Source organism: Oncorhynchus kisutch, linkage group LG5, assembly GCF_002021735.2.
Source record: "Oncorhynchus kisutch isolate 150728-3 linkage group LG5, Okis_V2, whole genome shotgun sequence".
Taxonomy (NCBI): domain Eukaryota; kingdom Metazoa; phylum Chordata; class Actinopteri; order Salmoniformes; family Salmonidae; genus Oncorhynchus; species Oncorhynchus kisutch.
The window spans coordinates 48,153,453-48,173,546 of record NC_034178.2 but is presented as its reverse complement, the minus strand read 5'-3'; the positions used below and the strand labels follow the sequence as shown (position 1 = coordinate 48,173,546).

Sequence of the window (20,094 nt, the reverse complement as noted above, 5' to 3'; positions counted from 1 at the left end):
TCATGCATTCTCTGATACACAACCCAACCAAGCCGCACTGCTTCTTAACACAGCGCGCATCCAACCCGGAAGCCAGCCGCACCAGTGTGTCGGAAGAAACACTGTGCACCTGACAACCTTGGTTAGCGTGCACTGCGCCCGGCCCGCCACAGGAGTCACTAGTGCGCAATGAGACAAGGATATCCCTACCGGCCAAGCCCTCCCTAACCCGGATGACGCTGGTCCAATTGTGCATCGCCCCACGGACCTCCCGGTCGCGGCCGGTTGCGACAGAGCCTGGGCGCGAACCCAGAGTCTCTGGTGGCATAGCTGGCGCTGCAGTACAGCGCCCTTAACCACTGCGCCACCCGGGAGGCTAATTAAAATGTTTTTACCTAAGTCAGGGATTTCCTCATCATCGGATTCATTTTCAGAGTCAGAGAGAGTCAGCATGGCATGATCGTAGCAATGTTGTTGAGAGCAGTAGCAACACTTTTGCAGTTCTCCAAGGCTATATTTTGTGAAATTCCACAGCAGCAAGGATTATCTGAGCAGCTCATGTTATAGGCATGGCAGACCAATCAGCACTCATCTCTCGGCATGTCCAGGCCAACCATTATCTCAACCAATCATGGCTAGCGGAAGTTTCCCTTCTTTTTCCATGGCTAAACCAACTAGGCTCGTAATTTAACAACTGCGTTCATATTTACAGATGACATAAACGTTTGTTAGGTATTTTGGATATAAAAAAATCTTTATGGAACAAAAGGAACATTTATTGTATAACTAGGAGTCTCGTGAGTGCAAACATCCAAAGATCATCAAAGGTAAGCGATTCATTTTATTGCTTTTCTGACTTTCATGACCAATCTACTTTGCTGCTAGCTGTTTGTAATGTTTTGTCTGCTGAGAGAGATGTCCTTACATAAACGCTTGGTATCCTTCCTCCGAAAAGCTTTTTTGAAATCTGACACCCCAGATGGATTAACAACAAGCTAAGCTGTGTGTCACGCCCTGACCTTAGAGCTTTTTATGTCTCTATTTTGGTTTGGTCAGGGTGTGATTTGGGTGGGCATTCTATGTTCCTTTTTCTATGTTTTTGTATTTCTTTGTTTTGTCCGGGTATGGTTCTCAATCAGGGACAGCTGTCTATCGTTGTCTCTGATTGGGAACCATACTTAGGTAGCTTTTTCCCACAGGGTTTTTGTGGCTAGTTATTTTCTGTTTTATGTTTCTGTACCTGACAGGACTGTTCCGGTTTTCATTCATTCGCTTTGTTATTTTTGTTATTGAGTGTTCAGTTGAAATAAAAGTATGAACACTTACCACCCTGCGCTTTGGTCCGATGATTCCTCTTCTTCCGACAACGAATACCGTTACACTGTGTTTTTCATGAAAATTAAATATTTTTAGTAATTTAATTTGAATTTGGCGCTCTGCAATTCAGAGGATGTTGACGAAAATGATCCCGCTAACGGGATGGGTGCATCAAGAAGTTAAAATCCAATGCAGGAATCGGAATGAATGATTTGTCACCAGTACTTGAAAACGTGAATAAAACAGTAAATACATTATGCTCCATACATACCTATGGTATACTACAGTAGAAACAACCACACAATATCCAGAAAATAAGCACTTACTTTGATAGGAATGCACCCATGTCCAAAGTTATTATTTGTAAGGAAAACAACAATGAAGGCAATGCGGGCGCCAGCCGGAAAATGTGCCAGGGGCAAAAGTGCTCTGCTTATTTGATCTGGGGAAACACTGGGGATGTGCTTGGGCTCTCATTGAAGAGAGAAGTTTGTCTGGCTCAGTTAAGCGTCAAACATAAATTGTCCGCAACAATTGTCCTCACACTTCTTGTGAATTAATGGGGTGGCAGAACACACCTCAATTCAAAATGTTGTCCAAAAATTAAACTTGTTAGAAAATAATTCTAAATTTACAAGTTGAAAGATAGCTTATAGATAATTAGCAGACAGCATGTCTTGATTTGGGCTCTCATTGAAGAGAGAAGTTTTTCTGGCTCAGTTAAGCGTCAAACATAAATTGTCCGCAACAATTGTCCTCACACTCACGCGCGTAAAAAAACTCACACTGGTGCGACCATTAGAGATATTTGGAACTCACGAGGGAAAAGATTAAGCAGTTCATCAAAATACGCGCACACACAAATACAATACAGTGCTATAATTGATGGGTTGTAAGGAAAAAATACATTTAAATGTGTGTAGCCACATGGGTTAGAAAAAGTGTGGCAGTGGCACTTTTATTTTCTCCCTGCCTGCAGCTAGCAACTGTAACTTCATTGATAGCCTGAAATGGCTTCTTGGTAGCTAGTTACAAGGTTGGGAGATAGGCTCCCAATCTGGGCTAGCTAAAGCCAACTTCATACAATTAGTAGGTGTATAGTAGTGTTAGAGAGAAACAATATGGGCATGACACCTCCACATCTACACACACACACACACACACACACACACACACACACACACACACACACACACACACACACACACACACACATGGCAGTAAAAGTAATCAGTGTTGGTAAATGTGCTATGTGGATCAGGGCCAGCTGTAAACATGTCTTTCCCTCATACACCCCCCTCCTGGGATGACGTCTCTTAGCCGTGCATCCTACGTCAGAGCAGCATAAGCCCAGCAGCACAGACGCTGGTCGGAGGGTGACAAATTGAGGAGGTTTTTGGGGATTGGGGCTCTGCAGGGCATGGATAAACAGCAAGTCTGACAGATCAGACAGGGAATGAGGACATAGATTTTCTCCCAAACTGAAGCGTAACAATGTGACATGTGCTCTTGCATAATTCTGCCCCTAGTGCCATTCCTCCACCCCTAACCCCCACCCTTACCGAACAAGCTCCTTTCCCCTGGGGACACTGCCTTCCGTCTACACAAAACCGAGACCCAACCCAACAAATACACACATAAAACCCTGAGAGAACAGAACACAGTGGCGGATTATAAAACCACTGCATCCACAACATCCACTGGCTTAGGGAGTAATATAGGGATGATTGCCAAATGACTGCTTCTCTCTCTAGTCAGCCTTTCCATGTGTATAATAATGCTGCATGCAGAGCCAGAGCAAATAAACCTATCTATTAATAGTTATTTATAGATGGAAAGACCTTTAAAATAACAGCATGCAGAATTTAATTAAACGCTCATGGTGTAATTACCTGACGCCACATGTACACTTCCCTAAAGGTGGTGAGTAAGCCTGCATGACGTTCTCCCAACAATCCAATTCCTGTCAAACTGCTCACACACACTTTTAGGAGGCTAATCTGGGAAAGTGAGGTGTTGAGATTTAAGTGATAATGGCTGGGCAGGCAGGCTTTTTAAATTGTGCATGGAGGGGATGTGAGGATGGCATCATACCATATGCTATTCAGGATGTGAATGATCTCATCGCTACTTGACTGGACCTGGATAGACCTCTTCTCATCAATACACAACCTTTTCTCTCATGTTTCATACTATATTTAATAGTGTATGTAACACGCTGGTGGGAAGTCTCCTAGTCCTTCACATGGAGATCTGTGTGTATCCTTGCTGCTTACATAACATGGTGACTGTCCTACATTCCCCATTGTAAGCATCCTCTTCTTCATTGCCATTCTCTTTCATCTTCAGTGGTTCTCAGGGACTTAGAGGAACAATCAACTAAGTTTTCAAACAAACTGTATTCGTGCTATATTCCCTGTGTCTGTGGGTAGCTATTTGCCAGGCATTCTTGCTGAATGAAAACACACTGTTTGTGTTTTCACACCAGTTAGCTGAAGGAAGTTCATTCATACAATGTTTCTCTGAGATGTGATTCTGCCCAATCAGCTAAGTTGTGGAGAAGCTCCACCCTGTGACGTCATCCCAGAGATCCCACTGTGTTCCAGCCAGCCAATCACACGTCAGTTTAGCTGCAGGTCCTCCTCTGAGTGCCCAGTCTGTCTATGAATGGTGGGCTGTTTGAGTGACAGAGAGACTCCTCACTGGTGATGGGGTCCTAGTGTGTGTGGCACCACCCCCTGCCTGTCTCCTTCCGGACCCCTGCCACACATGTGCGTGATCATGGGACCCTGGCAGCTGTCTAATTCAAGGTGCCGTCTTTTCAATTAGGGTGCAATGAATTAACTTTTCAGCCCATCGAGTGGCCCAGGGAGCTGCAGCCAAGGGGGCGCCGGTGGTATAATGATGCCTGGCACAATAGCGCCACTGTTCTCCAGCCCATTCCCAGGAAACCACACAACATGCGCCATTGTGTGCCATGTTTTGCTAGCTGACCACGTTGCCCCGCAGTAGCCAGAGAGACAGAAGCCCAATGTGGTTGGTGGAGGCCGGTGACACAGTAACACAGGCCATGAGGGGCTGCTGCTCGATGGAGACCCTGGGTTTATACATCTCCCTCTGTTTGATGTGCTAAAATAATTTTACAAAAAGGTACTTTTGAAAAGCGGGCAGGGCCGAAGTGGGGGTGGCGGGAGCAAGAGTCATCTGAGGGGACCAGGGTCAGTGAAGAGGGCTGGAGCACTGAGAGAGAGCGAGCACTGCCGCTACGGTAAGACCTTCCTGATTAAAGAAAGAAATGGCAAGCTATAACAAAAGAAATTAGGTCCAGAACTGGTTCTAAGCTGGTCGTAACTGGTTCTCCTACCTTTCATCTCCTCCTTCTGTGATTTGCACTGTGTGTGTGCCACCTTGTCCCCCTACTCCATCTGCCCTTTACCCCTGTTTACGCTGCATAGCTAATGGGGAAATTAGTTGTGGGGGCTTTCAGGGACAGCCAGGGAGCCGAGGTTGACAGGAACAGGGAGACATGTCACAGGAGCCTTTCAGGGGCCTTTCAGGGCCTGTACACCAGCAGCTCTTCTTATACACCACAGTAGGGGACCTAGGATACAGGAGCCCCTCACAAAGGGGCCCGGACCATCCCTCACAAAGCCTGGAGTGTCACAGCTAACTGGGGCCTTTCCTCTCATAAGCAGTATAGAGGGAAATACCTGTCAGCTGACAACTAAATAATGCCGGAGATTCTCCTCAGAAACAAATGTTGTTTATCAACTTAGTTTTCTGACTTCAATGATGACGGCTGGTGCTTTTATCTTACGCTTGACAAGCTGACAATAGAAAGTGTTTGTCAACTCCTCCAGTTCTTAGAAAGTGCTTTATAACTAAATAAAATACAATTATATTGGCCGTTTAGACACATATACAGCTGTTATTGCACGTGCAGCGAAATGCTTGTGTTTCTAGCTCCTACAGTGCAGTAATACCTAGCAATACAACACAGTGTTCAGTGCGATGGTGATTGCATCATCCGTGGATCTTTTGGGGCGGTACACGAATTGTAGTTGGTCTAGGGCAGGGATGGGCAACTTTGATGGGGGTGGGAAACACCAAAAAATCAGAACTCATCATGGGGGCATACCCACATCCACACCCAAACAGAGCCTTTTGGGAGCCCTAAGTGAAATTTAGTTTCCCCCATCTGTGAGCAAAACATGTTATGCTTTAGAATTAATTTCCTGCAATTTTACACATTTTGCCATGGGCTGTAGAGAAAATGTTGCCGTTTTACAGCAAATTTCCTGCAATTCTACACATTTTGCCAGAGGATGGAGAGAAATGTTTGCTGTTTTTAACGTGATATCTGAGTGAGACTGACGAACAAAATCAATGGGGGACCCATGGTCAGTAATTCAACCATGATTACGATATTATTAGATAGCTGGTTGCTAGTCTAAAATACCAACTAACATACCAATCTAAAAAAAAATTGCTGACATGTTCAGTGACTGACATAACAGTGACTGACATAACAGTGACTGACATAACAGTGACTGACATAACAGTGACTGACATAACAGTGACTGACATAACAGTGACTGACATAACAGTGACTGACATAACAGTGACTGACATAACAGTGACTGACATAACAGTGACTGACATTACAAGAGAAAAACTGCTGATGCACAACCAAATGTCGAAATTGCACCTTGTGTATTCTACTATTCTAACTCTTAAGAGTAAGTTGAGACCCAGATTTAGTTTTGTTCTGTCTTTGGAAATGTATCCTCAAGCCTATATAAGGGACGCAGGCCGGATCACCAGTCGCCCATCCCTGGTCTAGGGCGGAGGTGATATGGTTCTTAACTAGCCTCTCAAAGCACTTCATGATGACAGAAGTGAGTTCTACGGGGCGATAGTCATTTAGTTCAGTTAACTTCGCTTTCTTAGGTACAGGAACAATGATGGACAACTTGAAGCAAGTGGGGACAACAGACTGGGATATGGAGAGATTGAATATGTCCGTAAAGCATCCAGCCAGCTGGTCTGCACGTTCACCTGGGGCCTACCAGGAAGACAGACAGTCTCATTATATCTGCCAAGAACAGGCCTCATTTATCTGCCTCTTAGGCCAAGTCATTGTTAAGGGAGCTCTGCAGAGTGGTCACTAGCAGGCACAACCACAGTCATAAAATCAGATTTTAAACATAGCTCTAAACCTTAACCCTAACCACACTGCTAACCCAAATGCCTAACCCAAACCTTAAATTAAGCCCAAACGGCATATTTTAGTTTTCATGAATTTTTACAATGCGGCCAATATTGACTTTGCTGCTGGCATATCTATCGGAAATCTCTCAGTTCTGCCTCTAGGACAAGACTCATCCCAATAAACGTCCACCTGCCTGATTGTATGCAGTATTAGTCGTTAAGCATCGCTGAATGTATTATTGTAATAGATTTGTACTCAAGTTGTACAATTTGTATCCCCAGATAGATGGCTTTGCAAGATAAGCAAGCTTATCTGCATTTAATGAACTGTTTGTAATATTCCAGTGATTATGAACATGATTTATTCATCAGTTGTAGTCTAACTGCCATGTGTCTATTCTGTCACAGACTCCTGAAGGAAAAGAGGAAAAGAAAAGAGGACGTCAGCCACGGCACACACAAACACTTACACACACAAACACTTACACACACATGCACCAGCACACACACTTACACAGACACACAAACACTTACACACACACACACACACACATTTACACACAAACACGCACACACACACATTTACACACAAACACTTACACACACATGCACCAGCACACACACTTACACAGACACACAAACACTTACACACACACACACACACACATTTACACACAAACACGCACACACACACATTTACACACAAACACTTACACACCCACACATACATTGGAGCAAAGATGAGTGAAGATAAAACAGCTGAAAGCGTGGAACCTGCTCCTGCAGTGCCAGTATCAGCTCCAGCACCAGCAGAGATGAACTCTATTCCCAATGGGAAAGGCCATGAGACAGGGGAGGAAACCACAGCAGCAGCCAAAACACCACCAGGAGACACCACAGAGCAGTAAGTATACACTCAGGTACAAGATAGCAGACTGCAAACATACTAAAGAATACACAGGCTTTTCATCTCTAAAAGTACAGTAAACACTCTTTCAGATAGAAGATAACCTCATCCCCAGGCTCAATTGCTTTCGCATTTCATGTTTGACAGAGAGAGAGACGGCTGGTGGACAAGATTAGATACACAATAGCAGACAAGAGGAACCTTTTCAGCAAAAAAAAAGTATACACTCAGGTACTAGGTATTAGGCAATATATTACGTTGGTCGAGAATGAAACTTTTAGTGTTGAATGTGATGTATTCCATCACTGAGCCTTATCGTGTCAGAGAGGTAAGGTGAGCTCTGCTACTGGCTGCCTAGTCCTGTGGGCAGGCTACGGCTGTGACCTACTACTCTCTGAGAGTGTCACATGTCTCCCTTCACACACCCCACAACAACAACAACACTACTCTTTGTTAACTACCTTGGATATGTGTGTGGAATGCGTACCTAGTACTACCTAGCGTCAGAGCCTGCGTTCCTTTGCCCTACTAATCATGAGGTCACCTCTATCAGCACGGAACAGACCTGGCCCTTAGTCACAGGAAATTACGTCAACTGTTTAACATGTACAGTGTCTCCCCATGCGCCCTTAAGTAGTGGAATACATGCGTTTACCCAGACTGTGTCATTTTCTGAGGGTGTGTTTGTTGTTTTTTCTCTTTGTGCTTTCATTGGATGATGGAACGTCTTTCTCTACGGCACTTTGTAGGGAAATTGTTCCCAATAGTGCCCAAAATGTCAGGTATGTGACATTGACAAGGAAGGGATATGTTTCAGTGTACTGTTTCTCACCATTACAATAATGAGTTGTGATAAGGACAGACCAGCCCCAGACTCCTATAGCAGTTTAATGTTATCCTATGTGATTCGAATATTCTCTCAGAGAGCGTCCTTGGGTTTTATAACATTGTTCTTGCTTCATGTTCTTATGACTGTGCTTTATTCCCATGAATCCCCACAGAAGTGAGGATCCAGAGGCCAACCTCGCAGAGAGTCAGGAGTTCCTGTCTAACATGGAGGACAAAAAGACCACACGCTTCACAGATGTAAGTGGAACCTATAGGCTGCTTTCACCCCAGTGGATGGTTCAGATGAATCTGTAACGTGTTCATTCTCTTCTGTAAAGCAACTTTGATTGTTGTAAGCATTGTGCTAACAAGCGTGTTCACCTCTATGTGTTTCTCCATGGAATTAGTTTGAGGGGAAAACCTCTTTTGGAATGTCAGTGTTCAACTTGGGCAACGCCATCATGGGAAGTGGAATTCTGGGATTGTCGTATGCCATGGCCAACACAGGGGTCGTTCTATTCCTGTGAGTCAACATGGATGGATTAATTAATTAATTAATGGATGGATGGATGGATTAATGAATGAATGGATGTATGAATGAATTCATGATTGTGTCCCACTTGTTGTTGATTCTTCACAAAAAAATACAGTTTTATATCTTTATGTTTGAAGCCTGAAATGTGGCAAAAGGTCGCAAAGTTCAAGGGGGCCAAATACTTTCGCAAGGCACTGTAGATGACCAACAGTTCTATATGATGAATGATAAGATCAATTGGTAATGTAAATGTATGTACATGGATTTATGTATGTACATGTGCACATTAGCCACAAATGTTCCTCTGATTTAATTGCATTCCATTTATTCCCTCTGAATGGAGCTCGTCCCTGGACAGAAATAGCCCTGTAATTATTTAAAGGCAATTAACCAGGTGGAAAACTCACTAGTCACTAGATAAAAGGCAAATACGGCATCATTAATCATTACTGTGATAGCTATCTTAACTACAGCAGTGACACGCTGGTGGTGCGTAAAACCTTGTGTTACATGATACACATCTGCATTGAGATTAATAGGGATTTCGAGCGTTGTGTGGAATAATGAAATGTAATGGGGCCGCGTGGAGAAGTCTCATTAATATGCTAATAGCAGCGTTGTGCTGCTGTGTTAAACCAATGCAATTACAATGATGGATGCTGGAAATAACCTCAATGTGCTTGCATCTGCATGTCCTATCTTGTGCTGTGATTGAATGTGTGAATACTGAATGTGCATGAGTGTGTTCTCTGGGGTCTGCCATGCCAGCTAGGGAGAATAATCTGGGCTGTGGTGGCATCTGCTGTCAGGACGAGTCACAGAGAGCTTAGTTTAACAGCTGTCAGATTAGTCATGCAGGGGTTATGTAATGCGTTTGTGGGTTTAGCACCCACTCTTGTCATCCTCCTATTACCATCACACCTCCTAACCCCAGCAGCTAGGGTACAAGCTGGCAGAGGCCATGGGATCTGGATTGTTAAGTCTTGTTCCATGTAAGACTTTATCATGCTGCATTTATTAGAAAACTCTCCTAGCCCCAGGGATTTGTTTACCAAGTGACCTTAGATAGGATTACAATACAATAGCTTTCTACCTAGAGGTCAGTGGTGTAAAGTACTTAAGTAAAAATACTTAAGTTGTTTTTTGGGGTATCTGTACTTTACTTTTCGTTCACTACATTCTTCAAGAAAATAATGTACTTTTTACTCCATACATTTTACAGAAAATAGAAAATAAAATACAAATTGTGCCATCTGGTTGGCTTAATATAAGCATTTTGAAATGATTTATACTTTTACTTTTAAACCTTAAGTACTGTATATTTTTGCATTACATTTACTTTTGATATTTAAGTATATCTAAAACCAAATAAGTTTAGACTTTTACTCAAGTATTGTACTGGGTGACTTTTACTCATACACATTCAGTATTCACATACTTCAGTCATTTTCTATGAAGGTACATTAAATATACAATGTATGTGGATAGCCCTTCAAATTAGTGGATTTGGCTATTTCAGCCACACCCGTTGCTGACAGGTGTATAAAATCGAGCACACAGCCATGCAATCTCCATAGACAAACATTGTCAGTTGAATGGCCTTACTTAAGAGCTCAGTGACTTTCAACGTGGCACAGTCATAGGATGCCACCGTTCCAACAAGTCAGTTCATCAAATTTCTGCCCTGCTAGAGCTGCCTCAGTCAACTGTAAGTGCTGTTATTGTGAAATGGATATATCTAGGGGCAACAATGGTTCAGCCGTGAAGTTATAGGCCACACAAGCTCACTGATCGGGACTGCGGAGTGCTGAAGCATGTAGCCCGTAAAAATAATCTGGCCTTGGTTGCAACACTCACTACCGAGTTCCAAACTGCCTCTGGAAGCAACATCATCACAGGAACTGTTTATGGGGCGCTTCATGAAATGGGTTTCCATGGCCGAGCAGCTGCACACAAGCCTAAGATCACCATGCGTAATGCCAAGCATCAGCTGGAGTGGTGTAAGGCTCCCCGCCATTGGATGCTGGAGCAGTGGAAACACGTTCTCTGGATTGATGAATCACGCTTCACTCTCTTGCAGTCCGACAGACTAACCAGGAGAATGCTACCTGCATAGTGCCAACTCTAAAGTTTTGCGTAGGAGGAATAATGGTCTGGAGCTGTTTTTCATGTTTTGTGCTAGGACCCTTCGTTCCAACGAGGGAAATGTTTAACACTACAGCATACAATGACATTATAGATGCTTCCAACTTTGTGGCAATAGTTTGGGGAAGGCCCTTTCTTGTTTCAGCATGACAATGCCCCCGTGCACAAAGCAAGGTCCATCCAGAAATGTTTTGCTGAGATCGGTGTGGAAGAACTTGCCCTGCACAGAGCCCTGACCTCAACCCTATCGAACACCTTTGGGTTGAATTGGAACGCCGACTGCGAGCCAGGCCTAATCACCCAACATCAGTGCATGACCTCACTAAAGCTCTCGTGGCTGAATGGAAGCAAGTCTACTCAGCAATGTTCCAACATCTAGTGGAAATCCTTCCCTTAAGAGTGGAGGCTGTTATAGCAGCAAAAGGGGGACCAACTACATATGAATGCGCATGATTTTGGAATGAGATGTTCGACAAGCAGGTGTCCACATACCTTTGGTCATGTAGAATACTATGTGGCTCAGTTGGTAGAGCATAGCACTTGCAATGCCAGAGTTGTGGGTTTGATTCCAATGGGGGACCAGTGTGAAAATGTATGCACTCCCTACTTTAAGTTGCTCTGGATAAGACTGTCTGCTAAATTACAAAAATGTGGTGGATCTTTACTTTTACTCAAGTATGACAATTGGGTTCTTTTTCCAGCACTGCTAGAGGTAAAGTAATGTTTTGGATGTGTGTAGTAATGCCAAATCCATTGACTGTATACTAGCAGTAGCACAGGTTTTAGAGTCAGTGGAATTGTAGGTAGGGTGACACACAATCTTTTATTTCCTAACTAGAGGTAGTATGTGTTTGTCTTATTGGCAGCATGCCCACATTTCTTACCAACTGTGACTAAAATGAAGCGTTGATACTATTTAAGACAACCATGACCGACATAAATATTATCCAAAAGACTGTATCCAAGCTTTCTGGCTAGAGACATTTCTAGAGGAGTTTTTTCCACACTGAAAACAGCTATTTATTTTGAGCTGGTTGGTGTAACTGTGGTTTCTCAACCTGTCTTCTGTCTGGTCTGGACTGATTTGGACCAGCTGAACCCTGGTTACTACACTGTCTGTTTGTCTGTCTGTGTCACCTGACTTACAGTATATACAACCTTAACTGCTCCTGTGCAACCTAAAATTAAACATGCTTCACTGTTCATGTGAAATGTACAGATGTAGGATCTTCATTTGAGCCACTTTGCTATAGTGGGAAAATAGTCTTGCTGCAACAGGAAATCTGAATTATTACGTGGATTATAATTCATGGAGTTTTCTTTACGGTTGATACATTTTTTTGTTATGGCAAATCAAGTCTGACATGTCAAAGTGGAAATTACAAACTTTAGAACCTTTTTAAAACTCAAATACACTACAAGTTTGAAACAAAAGAGTGATCAAATGTCGATCCTACACCTGTAATAGAACCACAGTGACGCACAGTGTAGCAATTACCAGTGTGCATTTACAGTATGAATGTATGTATCTACTACAAATGACTTAGATCCACGTGCCTCAAATCATTATGCTCTCAAGCAGCCATATTGACTGGTATCACAGATGTAGCGAGAGGGAGAGAAACATGTACTGTAGAGCAGGGATGGGAGGCCGGCGGCCCTTCTTTTGAAGGCCCTCGGATCAATTTGAAGATCCTACATCTGTACATTTCACATAAACAGTGTGTGAAGCGTGTTTAGTTTTATGTTGCACAGGAAACTCATTTAGGGTCTTAACTTACTGTTGCAAGCTAGAGTAGTAGAATACACAAGGTGCAATTTCTAAATATGGTTTTGCATCAGCAGTTTTTCTCTTGTTATATCAGTCACTGATAATCACTCAATTAGCCCTTGTCGGCATTTTTTTTCCTTTTCGAAACTTAATCTAGCAGCCAGCTATCTACATTTGTAATCATGGTCGCAGACCTGCGAGCAACTGCTGCCCCTCATGATGACTTCATATTTTTTGTGGCCTCCACCCTCATTAATGTTTCCCAATCCTGATGTAGAGGGACTCGGGAGGGGGACAGCCAGTCAAGCAACTTTTCAGTGGACCACTGTGTGCTGTGCTCCAGCCTCCAGGGTGCACCTCTCTCTCCTCTCAATTCTTTCTGCCAGCGTACGTTGTCAGTCTGAATCTTAGCTGCTCATTCCCAAGGGGGACAACAGACCTACATAGCAGCTGCACACGCTTCTCTGAACACAGAAAAACAAAGGGAAACTCAACAACACACCAAACTAACATCACATTAACACTGTGGCATCCCATTAGCCCGGGTACCAGTTGGTTTAGCTAACATCCCACTCCTTGTATTCCATGTGATATGCCAAAGATCAGCTTATCATGACAGGAGTGGCAAGGAGTGGAATGAGCTAAACAGAGAGCTAAACAGACTGGTACCCAGACTAGCATCCAATCCCTCCAGTACTTTATCCTATCCTACCCTTTCCTTTGACCTCACCTACTGTAACACCTACTCTGTCCAATGGAGCATTACAGCACTGACAAGCATTCCAATCACCCACTATTGGTATGGCCCTGGGGCGGCAGGGTAGCCTAGTGTTTAGAGCATTGGACTAGTAACCGGAAGGTTGCAAGTTCAAACCCCCGAGCTGACAAGGGCTGTCAGTCTATGTCGAGCTGTCGTTCTGCCCCTGAACAGGCAGTTAACTCACATCTGACACCGTTCATGCCTATGTATGAGTGTAGGGCCAGGGGGTTCATGGGACCAGTAGCCTATAGCCGCTGCTGGTGCCCAGCAGTGGGATTACTGTAAGGAGATTTCTGTGTTTTCTGGAAGGAAAGGGGCTGGAGCTGAGGCCGGCAGAGGGCTCTGGGCCTGACTGTTGTGTCATGTGGGCTTTAGCTGAACAAAGAGGGTTTTCAGAGGCTGTATTGGGGAGGTAGCTGTGCACTGACCCATTCAACCCATGTAGCTTTTTTGCCCCTTTGTAGTGGTCTAACATTTCAGATTATAGTTGGCACACACAGAGGTCTCAGCCGGGCCCTGGCACCAGCCCTGGCGGGAATGCAGTTTGTCTGTCTGTCTGTCTCCGTTTGCCAGTCTGCCAGTCTGTCACACTGTTCCCAGATAACTTCTCCTCCACCACAAATCAGCCCTGCAGCATTCTTCCACTACGCTGCCCGGGACACAGAACAATGTGAAACGGAACATAGTTGAATTTGAGGTGAAAGACGTGCTTTGCCTCTCCGACACAAGCCCAGTTCCAGTTGCCAAGAGTAACAATTTGAAAGAAATGTGAAAGAAAAAAAAGTTAAAGTTGGAGAGAGGAGGAGTAGGAGATCAGATTGGTCTGTTCGGCCAGATGTTGGCCGCTGGGGCATGCAGCAGTATTTTGGGAGATCTTGGACCAGAGAGTGTTTTACTTTTCCTCTTCGTTAACTCTGAGGTTTTTCCTCAGCTTAATGTCAATGTCAGCTTTGCTTTGTAAATATTTCCACCTCTAAATAACGCCCCTAATGTCCTTGTGGTTGTTTCTCGTGGTGGGGGAATGGTGGAGATATTTGTAGTTAATGCAGCCAGTGAGACTGATGCTCTGTAAGGCTGAGGCTCTGTATGAGGCTAACCCTGGGTGAACCTAGTCAGTGGGTTGCTGTTTATGAATGCACCCCATAACCCAAGACTCAAGACCCTATAACCCAACACCCAGCTGAACACCCAGCTGAATCAATGGTTTACATGGATGAATGTTATCTGAGAGCCATGGATTAGGACAGCTGTTACAGTCATACTGCACCAGAATGTGCTGGGATATCAAGTTCAATAAGGATGAGGAAGATGGTGATAATGATCATTATGACAATGATGGTGTTGAGGATGAGGTTGATGATGATGATAATAATGATGATGATCATTCATAATAATGATTTTGATGATGATCATATGACAATGGTGTTAAGGAGGATGATGGTGATGGTGATGATGGTGTTGAGGAGGATGATGGTGAATATGATAATGATGATGATAACAGGGTTTTTTCTGGATAATAAAGGAGGTTAGGTGGGTGGCGTGGCAGTGGGGCCTGGCAGTGGGGCGTGGCAGTGGGGCATGGTATTCTCCCCCTCAGCGTAGCTGAATTTTAGAGAAAATGTTCTCCATGGAGCTGTGAGAAATTAGTGAAGTTTATAGCGAATTTCCTGCAATTCTACACATTTTGCTATGCAGCAATTTTTTTTTGTTTGTTGTTGCAGTTTTAATTTCCATGCAATTTTACATATTCTGCCACAGTAAGAGAACATTTGCAGTTTTAAAGCAAATTTCCTGCAATTCTATGCATTTTGCCATGGCTCTTCTCTGTTAAATATATACTGCTAAATTAATTGTTTTGGGAATTTCAAATTCTCCCTGACTGTCTAGCTTTCATTTTGCAGATTGTTAGTTCTCAAAGATTATATTATTTAAAAAAAAAAATAGGTCCATTATCTTTTCTACATATTTTATATCTTGTTTTAGTCATTTAAGTTAACACTAAAAGTGTTTTTCCATCCCGAAAATGTATTTAGGCAACCTGAAAAATTGCTTAGGCGGCCCAAGGATTTCAATGACGGAAAAGTCCCTGTGATTATGACAATGATGGTGTTGATGACAGGAGGATGATGATGAAGCTCTCTCCTCTCTACTCTGCAGGGTGCTCCTGACAGTAGTGGCTGTCCTCTCATCTTACTCCATCCACTTGCTACTCAAGTCATCTGGCATTGTGGGTATGTAGTCTTCAGACCATGAGCAGGACTTTTGTTGGGGACCATACACCAGTCAAGCCCTACAGCCCCTGTCAGGAAGACTAATGTCATGTTAACATCCCATAGCCTCACAGCCTGCCTCTTCTCTTTAGCATATGTGACCCACCATCTCTTTTTGGTCTTATTTCCTAAGTTTTAAATTGTGTTTTTTACATTGGATAAAAGTACAGACTCAGAGCTTCAAAATGTTATATCATACATTGTAGTTAAGGAAGAATGGGAAAGTAATGCTGATTTGAAAGTTGATAAACCTGTAACCCCACTTTTGAGAAAATGGTCCTTAAATGTTTTGGTACACCTACTAGAGAGCTCTTCTTTGTTTACACCCGTTTAGCATTGTTCACACCCTCTTAAGCCTTAGGCCCACCCATCTTTTTAAGGATTCACATGTGAGGCCATGTGCTAAACAGAGTGAGTAAGGTAATGTAGTTAACAACCAAAGATTTCAAGACTAAAAGTGGTGAAAGTAGTAGTCCACAATTAGGAAAAACAGCAGGTAGAAATATACTTTATCTAGTCCTTGGCCTATATTCTAATCTGACTTTGGTGCAGGTGATGTTGCTCTTCACATTACTGTTTATGGTAAACGAAAGGCTATAACCACCCCCAGCCACATCTACTGTAGCTAAGTCGATGGGTCTCTATTGCTAGACCTGTTCACATGTTCAAGAAATACAATAGGCCATATCACCCCGAGACACATCTGGCTACATTGATGGGTCATGTAATCATTTGGCGAAGTGGAGTCTTTTGTTTAGACATGTAGCTAGCAAGCTAGCTAAACAATAAACCATAATCCCAACCCATACAGTATAACAATACAAATAGATTGTCATAGCTAGCTACCATGCATGAAAGGATGTAGTATGAATCTGCAGGTAGCAAAAGCTAACCAACATCTGTAGGTTCAATGTCAGCTAGCTAGCTAATAGTAGGCTATAACTAGCAATGCAAACAGATTTCTGAGATATGAATAATATTACTACGTAGGTCATACACGTAGCTTGCTTGCTAGCCAGCCACCTAACGTTATCTAGTTAGCTAACATTATGCTTTAACTTGCAATGAAAACAACTTTGACAACATTTGATATGTATCATATGTGAAAATGTAGCTAGACTCTTACCCATATACATGGAATGCTTCACGGTAGACTGGAACCCCTTTCACTAAGTAAGAAGTTCTCTGTCATTTACGTTTTGTTTGTACAGCTTGCTTGGGCCATTGAGTCAAGTCACTCCAGTTCACACCGACTGTGTGCAATGCCATAAGAATCATCAGATCTTTAGATCTCTCTCTGTCATGGATGCCATGGTTGCCCTTAGTTTACAGATGTAATCTGGAAGACAGGTGTTTTATACAACAGCCTTCTGTGTTCTCTTTTCAACTCCCTCCGTAATCAAACGTCAGAGTTTTCTTCACATTGTTCTCATGCTCTGCTTCCACCAGGCATTCCACTGATTTCCAAACTCAGTCAACTTCTTCCATGACAACAAGACTGTTGATCCCAGTTTCTTCCCAATCATTGTCATCAGAAGACTCTACAATGTCTGGTTCAATGAAAATGTTTTTAAGTTCCTCAGCGTCAGAATCAGTTTCAGGGTCAGAGAGGGTCAGCATGGCAAAATCGTCCTCCAGAAAGTAATCCATTACAACCTTTTCCCACATATCTTGCACCTGCTAAATTCAGGGCGGAAATGTTGTTGAGAGCAATAGCAATACTTTTGCAATTCTCTATGGCTATAACAATAAAATTATAAAAACGGTAGCAAAGATTATCTACACATACTGAGCAGCCTGCGACATGGCAGACCAATCAGAACTCATCTCTCAGCATGTCCAGCCCATCCATTATCTCAGCTAATCATGGCTATCAGGAAGGTTCCTGTTTTTTTCCATGGTTAAACCAACTAGGCTCGTAATTTAACAATTGTATTTGCATTTACAGATGACATACAAGTTTGTTACTAATACACGTGAAAGTGTACATGTTCAAGAAGGCATTTCTGCAAAAAAATCAACATATGCTTAGTTAGACTGATCACTAGGAATTCACATCCCCCTCCCCAGTGCCCAACATGCTCTACGCCACAGTACAGTTCTGTATGTGAATGTGTTTTATGACTGTGCCTCAGGTATCCGGGCTTATGAGCAGCTGGGCCAAAGGGCATTTGGAACGCCAGGCAAGATGGCTGCCGGCATCGCCATCACACTGCAGAACATCGGAGGTGATGGCTCTGTCACACACACACACACACACACACACTCTGGGGATGTGTTATCACAATCATCATCATATGACCTTGTCAGTGGGTACCCCTGAGCGCCTGGCTCTATTAGTAATGCCCCTTTCTATTTCTGCATCTCTCCATTCCTGCTGTTCTTCTGTTCTCTCTCCCTGATGTGTGTATAGGGAAGGTGAGGAGATTCTGAGTCTGTGTGAGGGGATGGAGGAAAGACCGGGCAGTAATCTAGGCCCTCTCCTCTTATACACCAAGTCACTCGGCTCCGTCATATCCTCACATGGTCTCTTCCATCATTGCTATGCGGATGACAGTCAACTACTTTTCTCCTTCCCTCCCTTCTGACACCCAGGTGGTGACACGCATCTCTGCATGCCTGGCAGATACTCAACTTTCTAGCTCTCTCTACTTCATTGAGGAGAAATCTACTTTCTATGCCTGTGATATCTCATAGCAAGAACTTCATTTTGCTTTCTTGTCACCATGTTAACCTGTGCTACACAGAGATTACCAGAGATACTGAATTCACTGTTTTAGTTATGTTATCTATTGTTTTCTCAAGAGGATATATCAGCACAACATCAAAGTATTCAATACGAAAGGGATAAAAGGGATTAGTGTGTGTGTCAGTGTGTGTTTTAAGATATATTTAGATTTTCTGGAATATGATTGTCTCTCTTGTATTTTGTAATATTTGTTGTCCAGGATAATATGCACAGCCTGCACAAGGATTAAGTGTGTGTGTGTATATACTGTGTGTGTACTGCGTGTGTATACTGCATGTGTATACGTGTGAGTGTGTGCATGTGTGTGTATGTCTGTATACAGTATACATGTGTGTGATACTATTACTAATAGCTGTGTCTCTCTGTGTGTCCCTCCTACAGCCATGTCCAGTTACCTGTACATCGTGAAGTATGAGTTCCCTCTGGTCATCCAGGCCTTCCTGGGGGTCGACAAGCCATCAGGGTGAGTAACATAAAGCATGTTCTTTACATATTACAACAGTAACATAGAGGGCCACTGTTCTGAAACAGTTCTTAATGTATCAGGCAGGGAGGGGAAGGTGGCTGCATGTGTTTTCATCCAGTTGGATGGATGGGCATTAAAGTTCAGCAGAAGGAGATATGATCCAATGTGAATTCCTCCAGTGATCCTGAGCCAGTGTTAAACCACCACAGGGGAAACCTCCTCTCAGGTTGAGCCAGTGTTACTGGCACTGACAGGTCTGCAGCTCTTTTTGTCACCATGCCCCATGCCAAGCAGCTGGCCTGAGAACAGCTGTGTGTGAGAACAACCCTGGGAGAAGAGGGCAGCCTGGCCACGCTGATACAGACACACATCATTACACAGCCAGGCTCCACGGCTGAAACGTAAACCAGAGGATAACACTATGTAGACTAGAGCAGGTTACCTGATAGCACAAAGACAATGGTCTTTACCCTGAAACAGACTGAGTATACTGTAGCAGCCTCTATGCACTGTCTATACTCTAGTATATGGTGCCTACCTGGCTTGTGTTATGGCCAGCTGTCAGTGTGTTTATGATGCTGACTGAACTGAATGATGTCCAGGAAGTGTTTTACAGCTACACAGAACGCCTCATATTCTCAGTCTGAATGACATTGTGTGTCTGTGAGCTTTCCACAGAATGAGCCATAGATCAATCAGCGCCCAAGGCTGTGTGTGTGTGTTTTACCAACCAGGCTGTTAGATGTCTGCTCTTTGCCTGGAGTGTTGATACTGTATATGGATTGAGAGTTTGTTTGTGTGAGTATTTTGTGGTTGATGTTTGTGTCTGGAATTGCTGTGGTGTGTGTATGCATGCGTGAGTGTGTGTTTGTGTGTTCTGTGTGGTTCAGAAGGTCAGTCCCCTCTGCCCGTCTCTGTGATGATGTGTGACTGTGTCACATGGCAAGATGGTTGGCTGGGGTGTAGGTGGGGCAGCTTGACACTGACAGCACAACAAATGGACCACTCTCACAGGTTACAACTCTAGAATACAGATGTTGTCATAGAGAAAATATGAGATGAACCTCCTCCACTGTCTCAGATGTGGTGGATTTGGTTAGTATTAGTAATCCAGTGGATTCTATGTGTTGTCGTGTCTTTGGCATCATTAAAACTG

The 20,094-nt window shown here is 43.4% G+C and overlaps 1 protein-coding gene across 3 annotated transcripts in view; it reads left to right on the top strand.

Moving 5' to 3' along the window:
- The window catches only part of LOC109891574 (sodium-coupled neutral amino acid transporter 3-like), a 77,026-nt gene that overhangs the window by 27,771 nt on the left and 29,161 nt on the right, over positions 1-20,094 (top strand). The window contains exons 1-7 of one of the 3 annotated variants that reach the window (XM_031825234.1): positions 4,396-4,564; positions 6,916-7,411; positions 8,416-8,500; positions 8,650-8,765; positions 15,611-15,684; positions 17,859-17,951; positions 18,854-18,935. In XM_031825234.1, the coding sequence (XP_031681094.1) occupies positions 7,248-7,411; positions 8,416-8,500; positions 8,650-8,765; positions 15,611-15,684; positions 17,859-17,951; positions 18,854-18,935 (614 nt within the window). In that variant the 5' untranslated portion in view covers positions 4,396-4,564; positions 6,916-7,247. Of the gene's footprint in view, positions 1-4,395; positions 4,565-6,915; positions 7,412-8,163; positions 8,197-8,415; positions 8,501-8,649; positions 8,766-15,610; positions 15,685-17,858; positions 17,952-18,853; positions 18,936-20,094 lie in introns of those variants that run through there. The other 2 variants (XM_031825232.1, XM_031825233.1) reach the window with 2 other exon arrangements.